The 16,785-nt window shown below is 28.0% G+C and overlaps 1 protein-coding gene across 1 annotated transcript; it reads left to right on the top strand.

Annotated features, from left to right (window-relative positions):
* The first annotated feature begins 1,471 nt into the window (after nt 1-1,471).
* Nucleotides 1,472-16,778, top strand: LOC123298781. The gene is made up of 19 exons (XM_044880878.1): nt 1,472-1,594; nt 2,525-2,715; nt 4,467-4,844; nt 6,666-6,787; nt 6,863-6,987; nt 7,731-8,149; nt 9,551-9,940; nt 10,355-10,503; nt 10,581-10,717; nt 11,208-11,396; nt 11,470-11,684; nt 12,259-12,509; nt 12,598-12,728; nt 12,795-12,968; nt 13,186-13,373; nt 13,794-14,163; nt 14,737-15,305; nt 15,915-16,729; nt 16,774-16,778. The coding sequence occupies exons 1-19, from the start codon at nt 1,472-1,474 to the stop codon at nt 16,776-16,778; spliced, it is 4,941 nt and encodes a 1,646-aa protein (XP_044736813.1).
* Nucleotides 16,779-16,785: the final 7 nt, after the last annotated feature.

The following is a 16,785-nucleotide window of genomic DNA, read 5'->3' as shown; positions in this document are numbered from 1 at the left end:
AATAAAATGGTGACCATCTGGCCGCGCTTTCGGAATTTCGAAAAATTTTCTATTTGCCCCCTCCCCCTTTTTATATTGTCCAAGAGGTTTGGTATGAAATTATAATCAATAGGACAAATATTGAAAGCTACCTACACATTTTCAACCTTCTATCTTGTATAGTTTTGAAGAAAATGAAAACTTACGTTCTAGCCAAATTGCACCCTCACGGGTAAACAAAGATCTTCAAGAAAAAATGTTTTGAACAAAAATTGTTTATTTTTTGACAATTGGCCAATGTTACTCATGTACGAACTCAAATCACATTTTACGTCCTAAGCATGCTACAAAAGTATCAGCTCGATATCTCTTATCTTTTTGAGTTTTCGTGTTTCCAGACAGATAGACGAAAATGGACCAATTATGTGATTTTATGAACACCTATATTACAATTTTGTTCGCACTATCAATATTTCTAACCGTTACAAACTTGGGGCTAAATTTAATATACCTTAAAATACAGTGTGTTTACTTAAGTTGGCTACTTATTGAAAACTTTTTTATTATACGATTTATGAAGAAAAGTTATTCTTTATTAAAATATCTGCTTTCGAAAATATTTACATTCAATTATTATTCACTCTTGACATCGAATGTTCGGCAGGAATGCTAATGATCGTTTAGAAATGTAGACCATTTAGAACAGATAATAAGGAAATGGTTCAAGAAAACACTCTCAAGATATGTAGGAGTGGAAAGCGAAGGTGGATAATTTGGATAACAGTTAACGTGTTTTATAAGTAGGAATTGCAAAATTTAATTTAAAATTGAAGAGGTCAAAACATTCCCATCGTTAACAATAATTCCTAAACAGTTATCTTGAGTTCGTTTTTGCCGCAAGGCAAATTTACTATTAAATAACACGAAATAGAAGAATATAATTAAAGCAATTATAAACGAATGGAAAAATCAGTAATGTTGATGTCAGCTTAAATGATGCTAAAGGTTTTCACCAGAAAAACTTTGAAAAACACATTTTACAGTAGCCAAAAGGCTTATAGATTAATGATAATAAAAAATTTCATGACTATTTCTACTAGTTATTAATTAATTTATCATTATATATTTCTTATTAATAATTATATTGCAAAGTTTTTTAAAGGCCATAAAAATATTTTGATCCTTCACCCTGTCTTCAAGTATAGATTATAGTTTGTACTATAATAAATACAGAGGGATATAGTAAAAACTATTAATTTCAATGATACACGACTTATAGGTATTATTTAATAATAATAAATAAATGAAAAAATAATAATAACAAGTTTGTGTTTATGAACAATAAATAAATAATTATTAAATATAATTTCATATAATTACTATCAATTATTTTTTTTTTTTATAGGTAATTAAATCATTCAATCCAACCAATGATGATACTTCATTTAGATCTGAAATATGTGATATTAATAATTTAAATAAGTATTTAATAATGAACGATAGCGAACAATTAAATATTATTTCAACAAATTTATGTCAATTAAATTCAACACTTTTACGTAAAGCAATTGTTACCAGTTTGGGTTACATTAATTTTGGTGATATTTTACGAATGGTGAGTATCTGATAAAAATCGAGGTTTGATTTGAAAATTCACTCCCAGAACTACCAGAAGTTACTCCAGAGCTAGCAGAATCACCAATTTCAATCACTAATACTTAGTTTAGAATTAAAGTAGTAGGCCCGTTACAGTCAAGAATAAAAAACGGTCAACTTTAAAGGCCTTAATAATTTTGATTTCTTATGCCTTCAATAATTTTGATTCCAAAACATTCGTCATAAATTCATATAAATATAGGTTGTTTTTGAAAAAAAAAAAAATGTAGAAAAATTTTAATTTAAATATGATACTTTTAGTACATTTGAGGGATATCTGTACCCCCTTGAGAGTTTAGTAATTTTCAAGCGAGCGGTTATACTTCTTAGCATCTACCCAAAACGGACTACCCGTGTTTATCGACGTACTTACTACCTCAATTAGAGAAAAACTGATAAATAGAGAGTTACTAGTTTAAAATAACTATAAAAGGACCCCGCAATATTAGATAGAAAAATGGCTTTCTGTGAAACTTTTTGTAACCCACCCTAAAATGTTTTTTGGATCATTCTGATCAAAAGCTCTCACGGCTACAAAAAATTTTCGAGGTACGGTCAAACCGCCTCCAAAATGTTTTTCAGATCGTTCTGATCGCAAACGTTCACGGCTACAAAGCTTTTTAATGAGTAGTTTGACTAGGAAAATGACTTCCTGTGAAACTTTTCCAAACCACCCCCAAAATGTTCTTCGAATCGTTCTTTTTCATTTTTTTCCTAGAGTGCTCAGTTGTTATGGCGCAAACTGAATCAGATATGGAAGTGATAAGTTTCCTGGAGGGTGGAATGCTCTCGAAAAACTATCCCTTAGCATAAATATCAATATATCTTAACATCAATGCACAAAGTATCTATAAATCCTAGAATATTAATTTAGCCTTTTTGTTAAAAGTTTGGTCGTGTTATGGTTCAACTTGGACATCCAGATGTATTCACTAATATTGGTAATATGGTTGATTCTCTTGGACGTATGCAAGAATTTCAACAATTTTTACCCACAAATTTTACATCATTAGCAAAATTGTTACCAGAAATATTACCTTTATTTCAAAGCATCAATTCATCATTTATCGATTTCAATTTGTAAGTACATTTTTTATTTAGATTTTATAAAATAGACATTAAAAACTCACTTCTGAATACTTATTTTAAACCAGACATTTTTACCCGACTGCTAATGTGTAGTTGTGTTTTTCGCGCGTATCATATGTTTTTAAATTTCTTTATTCGTAATTATCTCGTAAAGTTAAGGTATCGTTATATTCGTCTTAAAACCAAGTGTCCTAAGATAGACGAAATAGCAGAGTAGGGTATCAAAATAAAGGTACCCTCATCGGCCACGAAATGAAGCTTGGAGTCTGGATTACATGCTTTTTACATGATTAAATTATTTTGTACATTTTAGTTCATATTTCAATAAGAGTCCGTGGTTTACCAATGTAATTTTTTGCCAAATGATGTGTTACAATGTTTATAAAGAATCAATTGTTACCCTTTTTACTTGTTAAATTTTTATAAACACGATTCAATAAGTGGCTCACTAATGTTATATTTAATGAATGATAATTAAATAAAAGGTTGTTATGTTTAGCAAGACAAGTAAGTGACATTCAATGTATGAATGATCCCAAACAAATTAAAGATCTCCCACAGATTACTCAACACACACAATATGAGTAACTCTTTTAATGATTATAATAATTAATCAATTCAATTGACCTTAAGTAGCACTTTTTTTTAAATAATATATTATTTGAGAAAAATCTCTAAATACAGAGTGTCCCATTAAAAATCAATCAAAGTATTTTTCTACGAAATATTTAATTGATATAACCGTAGAATAGATCATGCAATAGGTTTTTGTCCACTAAGAATAAATCGGTTGGATAAAAGTTTCTAATGATTATTCATGATATGTAGATAACAAAATACAAAATTATTTTTCATAAAAAATAAGGATTATTATTATTTTTATAAAATAATTTTTGTAAAATTAGGCATTCAGTTACGTGATAGCGCAAAGACCAATCAGAAAATATTGAAAGTATTACGTCACGCCATGACAAACGCTATATAAACAGCATTACATTTTAATAGAACGGAGCAGGTTATTTGATTACAACTTCTTAAACTTGCATACACAAAAATGGTTGTATACCAAGTCGTGATGTCATTCAAGACACCATGACAATCTACATCATTTATGGAGACCATATATTTTTTTATTTTTTTAGGGGATAGAATTTTTTGAATTGCCTCACGGAATTTTTTGATCTTCTTTATCCACATTTGTTGGTCAAAATATGAAAAGATGATACAAAAATTCGGGCAGGGGACTGAAAATTTATAATTTTATAATCTATTCTCCAAAATCATAAAAATTGATTGATTTTTCAAACAAAATTTTTCTATTTTAATTCATTCCCATTTTTGAAAAAATTGTTTGTGTTTATAGAAGCTAATGGGGGAATTTTTATAACGGATACAGCAATAAATTTACACAGTTCAAGAACTAATCAGAAAATAATGTTTTTCAATTGGGAAATTTTTTCTAGAGTTATAAAAATTCCTCTCCAAGCACGTAGAAAAACGTATGCCATAAAAAATATAAATTTCAATTAATAATTTTTAAGTCGACTTTCATTTCATCTTGAAATCCTTCACCAATTAGAAAGTGATATCGTTAATAAATTTTCTTTTTCTTTCCTTCGCACAAGAAACTTTTCTCCAGAAAATTACTACATAATTTCGTTTAAAATTGACACCCTGTATACGTAGAAATTAATATACTTAAACTATTTAACTTTTATTTTATATGTTTTTGTTTCATTTAGAATTCAACAAGTGATTGAAATCATTGACCCAGCAATGGATGGTGTTACACCACAATGGTCCACAATTAAACGTCTATCAATGCATGTCTCAACATTATTAAAATTAATACAAGATAAGATGTTAAAACGACAACCAATTAAAAATTCAACAGATAATATTGCTGATTTATATCAAAATTTACGTATGGATATATTAATGTTACAATTAGGTGCAAAACAACAAGCAAACATTACCGAAAATGATCTTCGTATGCAGTTAGATGCCGAGCCAAAAATGACAACTAAAGAAATATTAGGTTTAAGTTGGAAAATTGCAAATAATACGGGTTCAATATTGGATGATATTGTTATTGAAAATAATACTGAACCACTTATGTTGTAAGTATTCGAATATTACAATTCAAATTTGAACGTTCTTTTAATTATTTAAGGAAATTTATACAAAAATATTTAAAAAACCCTTTTAGTACTGTTATAGCGAAAATGAATAATATACACCGTGTTCTGTTAGTGACTGCTGAAATCCAGCTTACAAAAATAAGCTCACCAAGAGCAACAAAAAAACTATTTTCCAAATTTGGATCTGAGGCCTAATTTGGGAGATACTTGTATGGCAAAAATTGATAAATTTGTTCATTCACTTACTATCATTGGATAACCAGTTAACAATGATAATCAGTAGATATTAGTAAATTTCTTTTAATAATATTCAACTAAAGAAGGGATTTAAAAAAAGTATAAGTAAAGCCACAATAGGCGTGGTTTGATTGTTTACTAATAATCTAATATTACTAATAATTATAGGCAATAATATTTAAGAAGTATAAAAGTGAGAGGGTATTCGGACTATAGCCTCATTTCTAATTTAGGAAGGCAGAATGGCCAAATATGGCAAATCAATATTTTCTTTAAATTTTTTATATGAAAATCTACCAGACTAAATTTTTCTCCATATACTCCTAACAGAAGTAAAATAATTAAAAATCTCGCTGGAAGAACAAAGAGGTCGCAAATTATAGAATACTGAAATGACTATAGAATGACTCGAGTCATTCTCAACATACCACTGATGAAATAGTTTTACGCGGCTAGTGCAAAAACAATATGATAAAATCAGCGTTATTTCTAAATGCGTAAATTATTTATGAAAGTGTGATTTTATCTAACGGGAAATGAAATATTTATATTTCAATAATAAAATTGTAAACGATTATTGAATTTTAATCGGTAATAATTTATTTATTTAATAAAATATAATAATGGCTTTTTATATTAGTATCAGGTCGTTATTTGAATTTTAAATCACTGTTTTATTTTTCTTTGTTTTATATTTTTGGGCTACAATACTATTTATTTTTTCTAAATTAAATTATAAAAATTCGTAACGCAGGAGCTGCGTTAGATAAGCGAATTCCCTCAATATATTGAAGAAAAAAAATTATTCTTAAAATCGAATATTGCATTTTTAATTTTTCAAAATTTCGAAAACTAAGCGTCTAGAGAAAAAATTACAAGAGTACTTTTTTGCATAAAACTGATCAAAAAATACAAAAATTCAAAATTTTGTACTTTGATACAACCCCATTCCGAATTTAGAAAGGCGAAATATTCAAATGTGGTAGTGTTAATTATTTATAACAAATTTTTATAAAAAAATTCATATTTTTTCATATTTTTCCTTCTGCCACTTAAACCGAATCACAGTTCAAAAATATTAAGGAACAAAAACTTTTAATAGTTGTTTAATTTTAATACTTGCCACTAGTGCTGAATATCCTTGTTACGGTCCTGCAAATACATATTTATAAAATATATCAATATTATACCTAATTAAAAATTAATTATATTTCATCTTACATTTTCAGCAGTTTTAATAAAATTATTTTCAAGATTCAAAAAATTTAATTTTTTTTATTTTAATCTTGAATGTACTCAACCAGGTCATTTTTTATACTTACCTACATGCAATAAACTCTTTCAATTCCGTTTTACAAATAAACTCAATAACATTAAAAAAAAATGAAATTAAATAAGTATCCATTTTTTTAATTTCGTAACATTTGCTTAAAAATAAAATCTTTTTCATTATCTTAATAATAATAAAAAAAGAATCCTATTATTTATTATAAAATAATATCCAATTATGTAATCTCACAAAATCATATTTTGTAATAATAATTTTTTGTTTTATAATTTCAGAGTTGCCAAAGTTTTAGATGAAGTCAAATTAATATTGCCATTTTTTAATTTATTTAAAGAAAAAACTGTGATATTTAACAATATTTTAAGTTTGGTTAATGATTTATTAATTATTTCAACAGGTTTGTACTAAATACAAAATATTTTGATATAATTGCCAAAGATATTAACAAAAATTTTTTTACAAAATTTTTTAGAGGGTAAAGATATTGTTTATCGTTTATCTGAAAAACACAGTGATGCCTTAAATGTGATAGTTCGTTTGGGACCAAACGCTTTTAATAATTTATCTAAATCGTTACAAGATCCTGATAAAGTTAATGTAAGTTAATTAGCTAAATTAAAAAATCCGACAACAATTGCAATTTTGGACCAATTTTTGATAAAAATGAAAAGATCATATATAAATTTTATAACAAAACTTGTTTTTATTTTTTATTTTATCATGATAATTTTAAAGCTCCATGCAATTTTAAAAGAACTTTTCAAAGGAGAAACGAAAACGTCCGACAAAAAAAATGTTCGTTAAACATCGTTGTGACGTAATAATGTTAATTGAATAGTATACACTGTATACAATAGTTATTTAACATTATGACGTTACACGATCTTTTACGAACATTTTCCTTGCCGGGCGTTTTCATTTCTCTTTTGAAAAATTCTTTTAAAACTGCGGACTTCATGCGCTTGGTTATATAAAATTATAGTCCAATAAAATATTTAAAAAATCATGGTAATAAAGAAAAAAGTGTTGCATCCTTGGAAGGAAGTGGGTTGAACCCTCAAAAACATTTTATAGTGGACCAAATTAAGAATCTAAATCATTCTCACCGTCACTTGGAAACTCACACAAAATTTCATCAAAATCGGTTCATCCGTTTAGGAGGAGTTCAATTACACACACACGGGTTCCATGATTTTTGTTCACCCAAAAAGTGCTCAACGTGCCAAAAGAATTTTACACTTCAAAAGTTTAAAAAAATACTAGGCCCCTGTCATTGAGCAATATTCAATAACTAACATTCGAGATTTGGCTCTCATTAAATTTAGACTACTATTTTTTAGGTACTCTTATCAAATCTAAATTCCACGTACGATTTATTTTGTTCGGATGAAAATATAATGGAATTATTTGGAGTTACCGAATATACACAAATTGAAAATATCAAATTCGATGTATGTTCTAGTACATGGTTAAAATTTGTTGAAGATATTATATCGGAATTAGGATTTTTAGAAATTGATGAATTATTAAAAAATTTAAATCGTAAAAGCAGTGATATGACAATCGATTATTATAATGATTGGTCGAGTGATAGTTTTTATCGTTTATATTTAAATGGAAAGAAAATTTTTGATTATATTGCACAAAGTATTAATGATGACGTAACAACACATCAATTGGATTGGACAAAATTGAATAGGAATTTTTCATCTGAAGAATGGCAGCCACTTATTTCAGATAAAGAACAAGATTTCGTATTGTGAGTTTTATACAAAATTTTTCATACTCGTTTGTTATATATAAGAAGTGTACGATTATTCGAAAATTTCGAAATATTTGTTTCGAATCGAATAATTATGTAATATAGGACAGTGTCGTATCTCGGTCCACAATTTAGATTTTTGGATTTTTTTTTTTTTTTTAAATATAACAATAGAAATAGTCTTTCTTTATAGTACCATTATTCCTTCACGCTGCATATTTTTCAGAATTTTAATATTAAACGAATTTGTTTCTTTATGTAAATACTAGCTTTATACACACCCGATTCGCTGGGCTTAAAAGTAAAGACCACCGCGTTATAGTCTCCACTTCTCTTCCTCTCACTTATCCCGCTTCCAAAAGAATCGAAAAAGAGGTAGGGATTGTTTTACTCTTAAAATATATGTACAGATTAATTTTTTTTTTAATGATATATAGCTTTGATTCATTGAGTGTATGAAAACAGATGGCCATGGATTGTATCTCGTTCAACATTTTTACCAAAACCTTTAATTTTTTGTTCAAAATGATGCTCATAGATGGCATAGTGTAATGTCTAATTTTTTTTAATTATAGCTCATGGGTTATTCTAATGTTAGAACTGTATTATTGATAAGTTTCATTCAAATCCATTCATTAGTTCATGCGTGAAAGCGTTTATAGTTTATAATTGTGTGATCCATAGTATGAGACCATAATGTACTATGTACCCTCACACTATAAAACACCTTGGATCACGCCCAGCGATTGAACTGAAGACCCTCTTTTCAATATGTAGATCTTCTTTACATTGCACTCCAGGGAACAGCTTATATGAGGTATCCTACTTTGTAGACACCATCTTCGCCAAGCGGCCAATAACCGGTTCAACTCTTTTTGATTGACTCAAAGTGAATAGGACCTCTTTTTCACTTGTACTAGGCTAACCTATTCAAGGTACACAAGGATTGTAAAATTAAGTCCCTGTCTATAGTCATTGATTAGTAGTACACTACGTTGTTTTGATCCAAAGTACATGACGGTTTCTTTTTTCAAATCTTAACTTCTCAGCATTTTTCGTTATGTTTAAAACTGACATTACTCAAAAAAAAATAATTAATGTGGAATAGGTTTTAATTTCGATTTTACTTGAATATAAAAGCACATGAGAAATTGTTCGTTCGGTTGCTTGCATGAGCGTACACAGATTTTTTGGTCTAAATGGGCAGAAATTCGTTGGGCAAAACCATCCTTGAGTCAAGTTCTGGATACTCTCTAGCAAGCAACCGAATAGTATAATTGCCTATGTACTTTTATTTTCAAGCAAAATAGAAATAAAATGGATTATCCAAAGTACTATTCGAATTAGTCTTTGATTTGATGTTCTACTTCAGTTTATAAAATTTTCAAATTTTTTTAGACAAACAATTCGACTAAAATTAATACAAAATGGGATTGAAAATTTAAACGTTTCCCAAGAGAATGTTAATTTGGGCTTAGTCATAATTGAAAATCTTCTGGACGATCTACAACAAAAATTAAAAATTTTATTTGTTAAGAACGATACCGAAGTTTACGATATTTTGGAGCCAATGATTTTGGAGAATATAAATGCAAGTGGTGTAGCTGAAAAACAAAATTATTTATGGAAGCGGTTATTAATACAAGAGAAAAATTTATACACGGTTGTAAGATATTTATTTCAACATAAAATTAAAATGTTCAATTTTGTTAACTATGAACATTTCCAAGATTCATTTCAACAATATTGGAGCTCAAATATTGATCTTCAAACTGGATTCGAATTATGGTAAGTTTATTTTTTTTTAATACATTTTTGTCGGAAATAATATCCCTCTACGAAATACAATTATCATTAAAAAAAAATATTTAATAAAAGATACTTTTTAAGGAACAAGATTGTACTGTACTAAAAAGTAAAAAATAATTTTTCCTATGAGTTGTTCATCCTTGTCTATTTGTAAAAACTGGAGGCATTCAATTTAAAATATGAAAGAGCCCCTCAAACTTTTACAAATATTCAACTAAGAGTTGTTCTCCATTAATGATGAGAGAGAGCTTTTCATTGAAACCTGACTGAGCATATTTCGAGTTTCAAGAATTAACACCCCCGCATACTACACAAGCTGTTTAATTTCCATGATTTTAAACCTAAAAATTGTTAGAACGAATAATTAACCAAAAAAATTATATTTATTTTTAGTATTCAAACAATTACGAAGCTTTTAGAATTTATCGATATTAAATTCGATTCTGTTAATCCAAATATTGTATGGGCACGATTGAAATCATTTATCTTGTCATTAAATGAAATTTTGGCATATTTTGATGATATTTTAAATAAAGCTATTGGTAGGTTTTGAAATTTAATGAAATATCGAACTATAATGTGTGAATTATCAATTTTAAACGAAAATTTATTTTTCCAGAGAATGAAAAAGTTGATATGTCTGATATTTTCCATGAAAATTTACCAAAAACACAAGCAGTTTTTACCTCATTAATTGTAAATTTACCTGTGATAATTAACGATTTTGGTAAATCACTAATCGATTTTGATCCAAATGTATGTTAAAGCTTTGCATCTTAAACAACATCAAGTCTAGTCACACGATATTGTAAAAAAAAAATTTTTTTTTCATTCACGTTAATGACCTAATAGGTAATTTAAAAATTTTTCTATTACGTCAGGACTTTGTTCTTTAGCCTTCAACACCCACCCCCCTTCCTTCCAACTTCATATTTTAAAAAATCAAGCTTTTTATTTAAAACTACCTTGGGGCTTGTACATTCTAAACTTTCACATTACGGGTAAAGTCGAAAAATTCAAGTTTTCCAAACGCCCCCACTTAGGTACACGGCTATGTTTTTCTCAAGAAGGCTCGTGAAAATTAAAAAAACAACTTGCTGCTTTCGGGGATCCTCCCTTGCTTTAAAATCTGAAAGCGATAATTTTTTGGGAAGTTTATAATGAAATGGTTTTTCAATGAACACTATCGTGTGACTAGTAACGAAACTTTCTTGAATACTTTATTAACAACTATAACATTGTTTAGACAGAAGAAATCGATATTTTTATGCAACAAATACCTGGATGGCCATGTTCAAAAATAAGTTTAGCAGATTTATTTAAATTGGAAAATCAATCAGCAACAGTTATTCGTGAATTTGAAGTATCAGTCTGTGATAACACAATTTTAAATGAAATTAAAAATAGTAAAATCTTTTCAAAAATTTTAAAAATGGTAAATTTTATAATATTTTTATTTTGAAAAGAAAGTTTAATCCAAGATTAGTAATTGAATTTATTTTTTCCAGTGGAAAATTTTTGATCATCATAACGTTCTAACCGATTGGCGAAAAGTATCAGAATTATTTCATGATATTATAATGAAAACGGAAGAAATTAAAAATGGTCCTAAAGTTAAATTATTCACGGATATTCCAGAATTTGATGAAAATAAAATTGTAACTGTTTGGAATTCCACATCAATAAAATACCATAATTTACATCCAGATATGGAATTTTATCGGTAAATATATTAATTATTTGAAATTAGATCTCGCACAAAACAAATGTAATCTGCATTTCGGTCATACTTTTTCAAATTTTGGCTAAATTAAAGTTGGAAAATGTACTTATTTGTATAATATATGCTTATGTGTATATAGGCAAATACATATACAGATATGCATAACTACATGCATACATGTGTTTTTAATAAGGATTTTTAGTAAGGGTGTTGTTTTTTAGTTCTTGTTTTTTTGAAGAATATGTTACGAAATTCAAAGAAGAAGCAGTGTTAAATGTTCAGTGGATCAATAATATGAAGTGTTAAGATCAATATTTTCAGCTACATATATACATACATGATTTTTGACAATTAAATTACAATAATTTTTTAACTATTATTCCCCAAAATTTGAAAAAGTTTGACCGAACTGCAGATTATATATAATTTGTGTGAGGTCTTTTATGGGTAAATAACATTGAAAAATTTAAAGAAATTGTTCTATGTTTTTTAATTTCAACTAACCTTTTACACTAAGTCATAAATAATTACAGTAAGTTTTTATTAGAATTATTATTATTTCTTTTATTTCTAGAAAAAATTTACAAATTTTGGATGCAATGTTTAATAAAGCACCAAAACCAACAATACCATTAAGCGAAATTGAAAATAATTATGTTACTTGTACCGATGCTATCGAAGAGGGCAATCCGACTGATGAAAATTGTGATGAAACTTTATATAATGATATTAAAAATAATTTACCAATGAATTTATTAAGATTTTTCCCAACTGTGATAGTACAAGTAAATAATTACCTAAGCACGTATTTAGAAGAATTATCAAGTAAGTAAAAAAAAAACTATGATTAAAGCCAAATATGTTCATTAAGAAATTCAGCAAATTTCGATAACTAAACGAACTTTTTTTCCAGCGAATAATGCCACAATCTTGCAAGTAATGGGTTTTACAAGAACCTCAGGTCCACAATTATTTTACGAGTATTTAACAGATTATATTCTAATTTTTGTACACTCATTTCAACAACCTGCCTACCAAAATATAGTTAGTATTAATTTTATACAATATTTAGAGTAATTGTTTTGAATAATATTGAATTTTTATTTTTAGTTTAAACGATCTCAATCAATAAGTTGTAAGAAAATTTTTAAATATTTAACGATACCTGAAGGCAATCCACTTACAATGAATGATATTTATCGATTGGGAAATTATTCCTGTTTAAATTTTCTACATGTTGAAGTTATGGAAGAAAATTTGATATTATTAGCGGGTCAAGTTCCAGTAAGTAATATCAACAATTATAACAGTGTATAAAGAATATATGTACGCCCGTGAGATAAGAAATACTCTTCTACTCATTTTGCGTGGTTTAAATAGTTTTTCAACCAATCAAATTAGAATTTTGAAAACTTGAATTTCTCTCAGATACCCTTCATAGACATTTAAAGGAATTTTCCGCTTCATAATAATAATAATTATAATATTTAACTTTTTTCAGCAAATACTTTACTATGAAACATATGATACTTACAATAGAACATACGAAGATGTTGCCGATAGTGTGATAAAAATTAATGATTTGGCAAAAAACCTACAGGAAAATAATATGGTGCAACAAACACTATTTGTTCCAGAATGGACGGAAAAATTAAAAAATGCCGGTTATTACATATTAAATGATGTTAGGTAATTTAAACATGTTTATTAAATTAGATTTTCTATGTTTTTTGAATAAATCTCCAACGTCTCCAACTTTCTTTGCTTAAACTTATTTAGAACAATCATTGAAAACTGTGAGGGGGGGGGGGCGAACACTATAGTATTCGGTGATATAATTAGGTTAATTTCACTATCATGGAAATTATCTTAGAATTCATGATAAAGTATGTAATTTGAATCACTTAGCAGTGTGAAACGTTTGTGTGTTCTCTACACACAAGTCACACACATAGAATAGGAGTGACGGAGTTGGTTACATCCTAGACCGGATATCCAAAGGATCCGAGTTCGAGTCCCGGTTTCTTTGTAATTTTTTCCTTTTTTTCTATTTATTCAAAAGGCAACTAATAATTTAATTTTTTATTAATTTTTTTTATCTCTCTACAGTTATTCAACCGATTCTTCTGTCATGAATATATTGAACTATTATTATCAAAACACAACCTGGTTTGAGTATTTAATAACTGTAGTTGATTCCATGCAAAAATTATCAAATTCAATTCAATCTGAAATAGAAAATGAAAATTCAACATCATTAGAAGTGACTTCCACGATTGCAGCTGATAGAAATCAAATTAATAGTTTTCGAGTACTTGGATATAATTTACAAACATTCATCATTGAACAATTTATATTACGTGATGATTGTAATGTAACTAATAATCAAAAACAGAATAAAATCTTTTTAAATGAATCAAAATTAATTTGTTCATTTGATTTAAGTGGTATTCGCAAAGATTTAGGATATTATTATGGGGTAAGTGCACATTCTATATTAATGAATTAATTATACAGGGTGGTCCACATAAATACAGACATCAGAATATCAGCAATTGGGATTTTGAAGAAAAAAAAAATTCCTTTTTAAGCTACGGCCAGAACCTTTGACCTTTCCACCGTGAATTCAGGCCAGTAATTCTCGATAACATATCTCTGCCTTTGTGGCGTGGCTTTCAAACTAAATTATAACATACCCAGGTTAGCTTACTATCGTTTATGATTTTGTATACCTCAGTTCACCAGTCTTTGCGATTTTGTAGTAATCAAGCTGTGTATAGTCATTACGCTATAGACCGAAAGGATATGACGTAAAAAGTTAAAAACATACTATACATAGGAACATTTTGAAGTGGATATTCTCGAAAATAGTTCGCCTACCTAATTCTCATTTCCAACTAAATTTCCGTTGATCCAATTAGAAGCTTTTTTGTGGTATTTAAAAAAAAATCATATTAGGTAATTGATGAGACCGAGTTTCAATGTATTCATTTCGCCAAACATTCATTTTTTTTACAAAATGTTTAATGACACAAAATTTTAATAATTTCAGAATGAAACAAAATTATACTTGAATGATTTTATAATAGAAACAGCATTTCAAGATATAATTCGAACAATCATCCACCTTGTGAAAGATGGTGAAAATTCAAAACTATATTTGTCAAGTTTAGCATTATGGCAAAAAGTATTATACAAATTAATACCAGATATGGACAAAATTCAAACAGAAAAATTTGCATCCTATTTATACGATACTTATAAAACACATAACATATCTGATAAATTATTAAAATCAATCGATGACAATCATCAATTATATGTATCAACGTTAAATGGTTTTAAAGGCGATATGCATTTCGAAGAACCAAATATCAATACAAAATCAGCAGTCGAATTAAAAAAGAGTGATTTTGAGAAACATGTAGTTCAATTACAAGAATCTTTACTATTCATATTAAAGAATCCAAAATTGTTATCATTCTTTAATACAAGCATCACTACTGATAATTTTGGTAATGAAACGCAAGCTGTTGACAAAGGAATTGAAATTTTCCATTCAGTTACACAACAAATTAATTATTTATTGGATTTGAGTGTCTATATACACAAAGATGACGAGTAAGTTTACATATTTTATTAACCATTTCTTTAAGGCCTTGTTGACGACTTCGAAAGCCCAGTTCATAAAAAATTATTTGTACAAAAATATTCTATTTGAAAACATACAACAAATTATGTACATCGGTTCAATACGGCTACTCCAAGAGCTCAAAAAAGGCGATGAATCGTTTCTTTGTTCCTGTCGAGGTTTTCAAGAGAACCGACGCATATTGATCAAGAGGAATTGATTCCTTTATTCTAGGTCCATAAACCCTAGCACCAGATAGATATCCGGCTCTTAACCTATCTGCATAAAGATATGACCCTGTAGGGAGTGAAATGTAAGTTATATCTTGATCCCATTCTTCACGAAAAGGAACGATTACCTTAAATTTGCGATCAGAACGGTAAATCGGAACAGTGTAATCCTGCACCATTTCCACAATTATTATACCAGCATGACCTGTGTTTGTCCCTACCTGTGCGCAGGTCCTAAGTCGATAGGCAGGTTGTTAAATACTAATGGAATAATCTTTATATAATTACTAATGTTGATAAAAAACCCTAATCCACCACCGATCTTTGTTTTGGGACAAATTTATTTAAATTCTAAAAATAATTTTTTAGGGAATGTAAATGGTGCCGTATTGCAACAACAATTACCAAAGAAGCCACATATCAAATATCACATTTTCGACGTTATGTGATGTTAGTATGCCAACTAAAAGATATTCAATTTAACGATTTATATAACATGTTACTAAATGAATTTAAATGGAAAGATATACCAAAAAAATTAGCTGATCAAAAAACACAATACAATTTTGTTGATTTTACAACAGCAATACGTGATTTCTTTGCAACAACTAGTGTACAAATAACATTAGCACAAAGTACTGGACTATTTGATCAACTTACAGAATGTGCCAAAGATTTAGGGAATACAGCAAGTGTTAAAAATATGAAAATCTATTTTAAATTATTTATGGATGTTTTGAAATTTATGGGTTCATCTAGTGAACATATTAATGAGTTAATGTCATTAGAGAAAAAGATAACACCAATGTTTACTTATTTACAAGATAAAATTCAAGTTGTGCAGCCAATGAACGTGATTGTAATCGATACATACCCGAAACGAATTAAAGAAAATGGATATTCTGATGCTGATATTACAAAAATTTTAAACACTAACGTTTACGTGAATCGTTTATTGGATGTTAATGAAACCCAAAATACCGGCGAATACGAAAAACTATTAAAAGCTGATACAATTATTCCATATAAAATTGGAAATCATTCTGATTATCGTCAAGTAATGATCGAAGAAATTAATTGGAAATTAATCGATCAACAATTATCTAAATGGCAACATGATCGTATATGGAATTTTGAATGGCTTTCAGATATTTTAGATAAATTTGATGAAATATTTGAAAATGGTAATCGTATTATGGACTTTGAAAAAAATATCAGTTTTCAAAAGATTGACTTTAAT

This window comes from Chrysoperla carnea, chromosome 4 (assembly GCF_905475395.1).
Source record: "Chrysoperla carnea chromosome 4, inChrCarn1.1, whole genome shotgun sequence".
NCBI classification, from domain to species: Eukaryota; Metazoa; Arthropoda; class Insecta; order Neuroptera; family Chrysopidae; genus Chrysoperla; species Chrysoperla carnea.
Note: the sequence above shows the minus strand (reverse complement) of the source record. Positions and strands in the feature narration are given on the sequence as shown.

What these genes read in the sequence shown, in the direction of transcription:
- LOC123298781 (XM_044880878.1), top strand. Translation starts at nt 1,472, where the DNA reads ATGAACGATAGCGAACAATTAAATATTATTTCAACAAATTTATGTCAA. An exon ending in CCAGATATGGAATTTTATCG is followed by an intron (nt 11,685 to 12,258) that starts GTAAATATATTA and finishes TTTTATTTCTAG; the next exon opens with AAAAAATTTACAAATTTTGG. An exon ending in TATTAGCGGGTCAAGTTCCA is followed by an intron (nt 12,969 to 13,185) that starts GTAAGTAATATC and finishes AACTTTTTTCAG; the next exon opens with CAAATACTTTACTATGAAAC.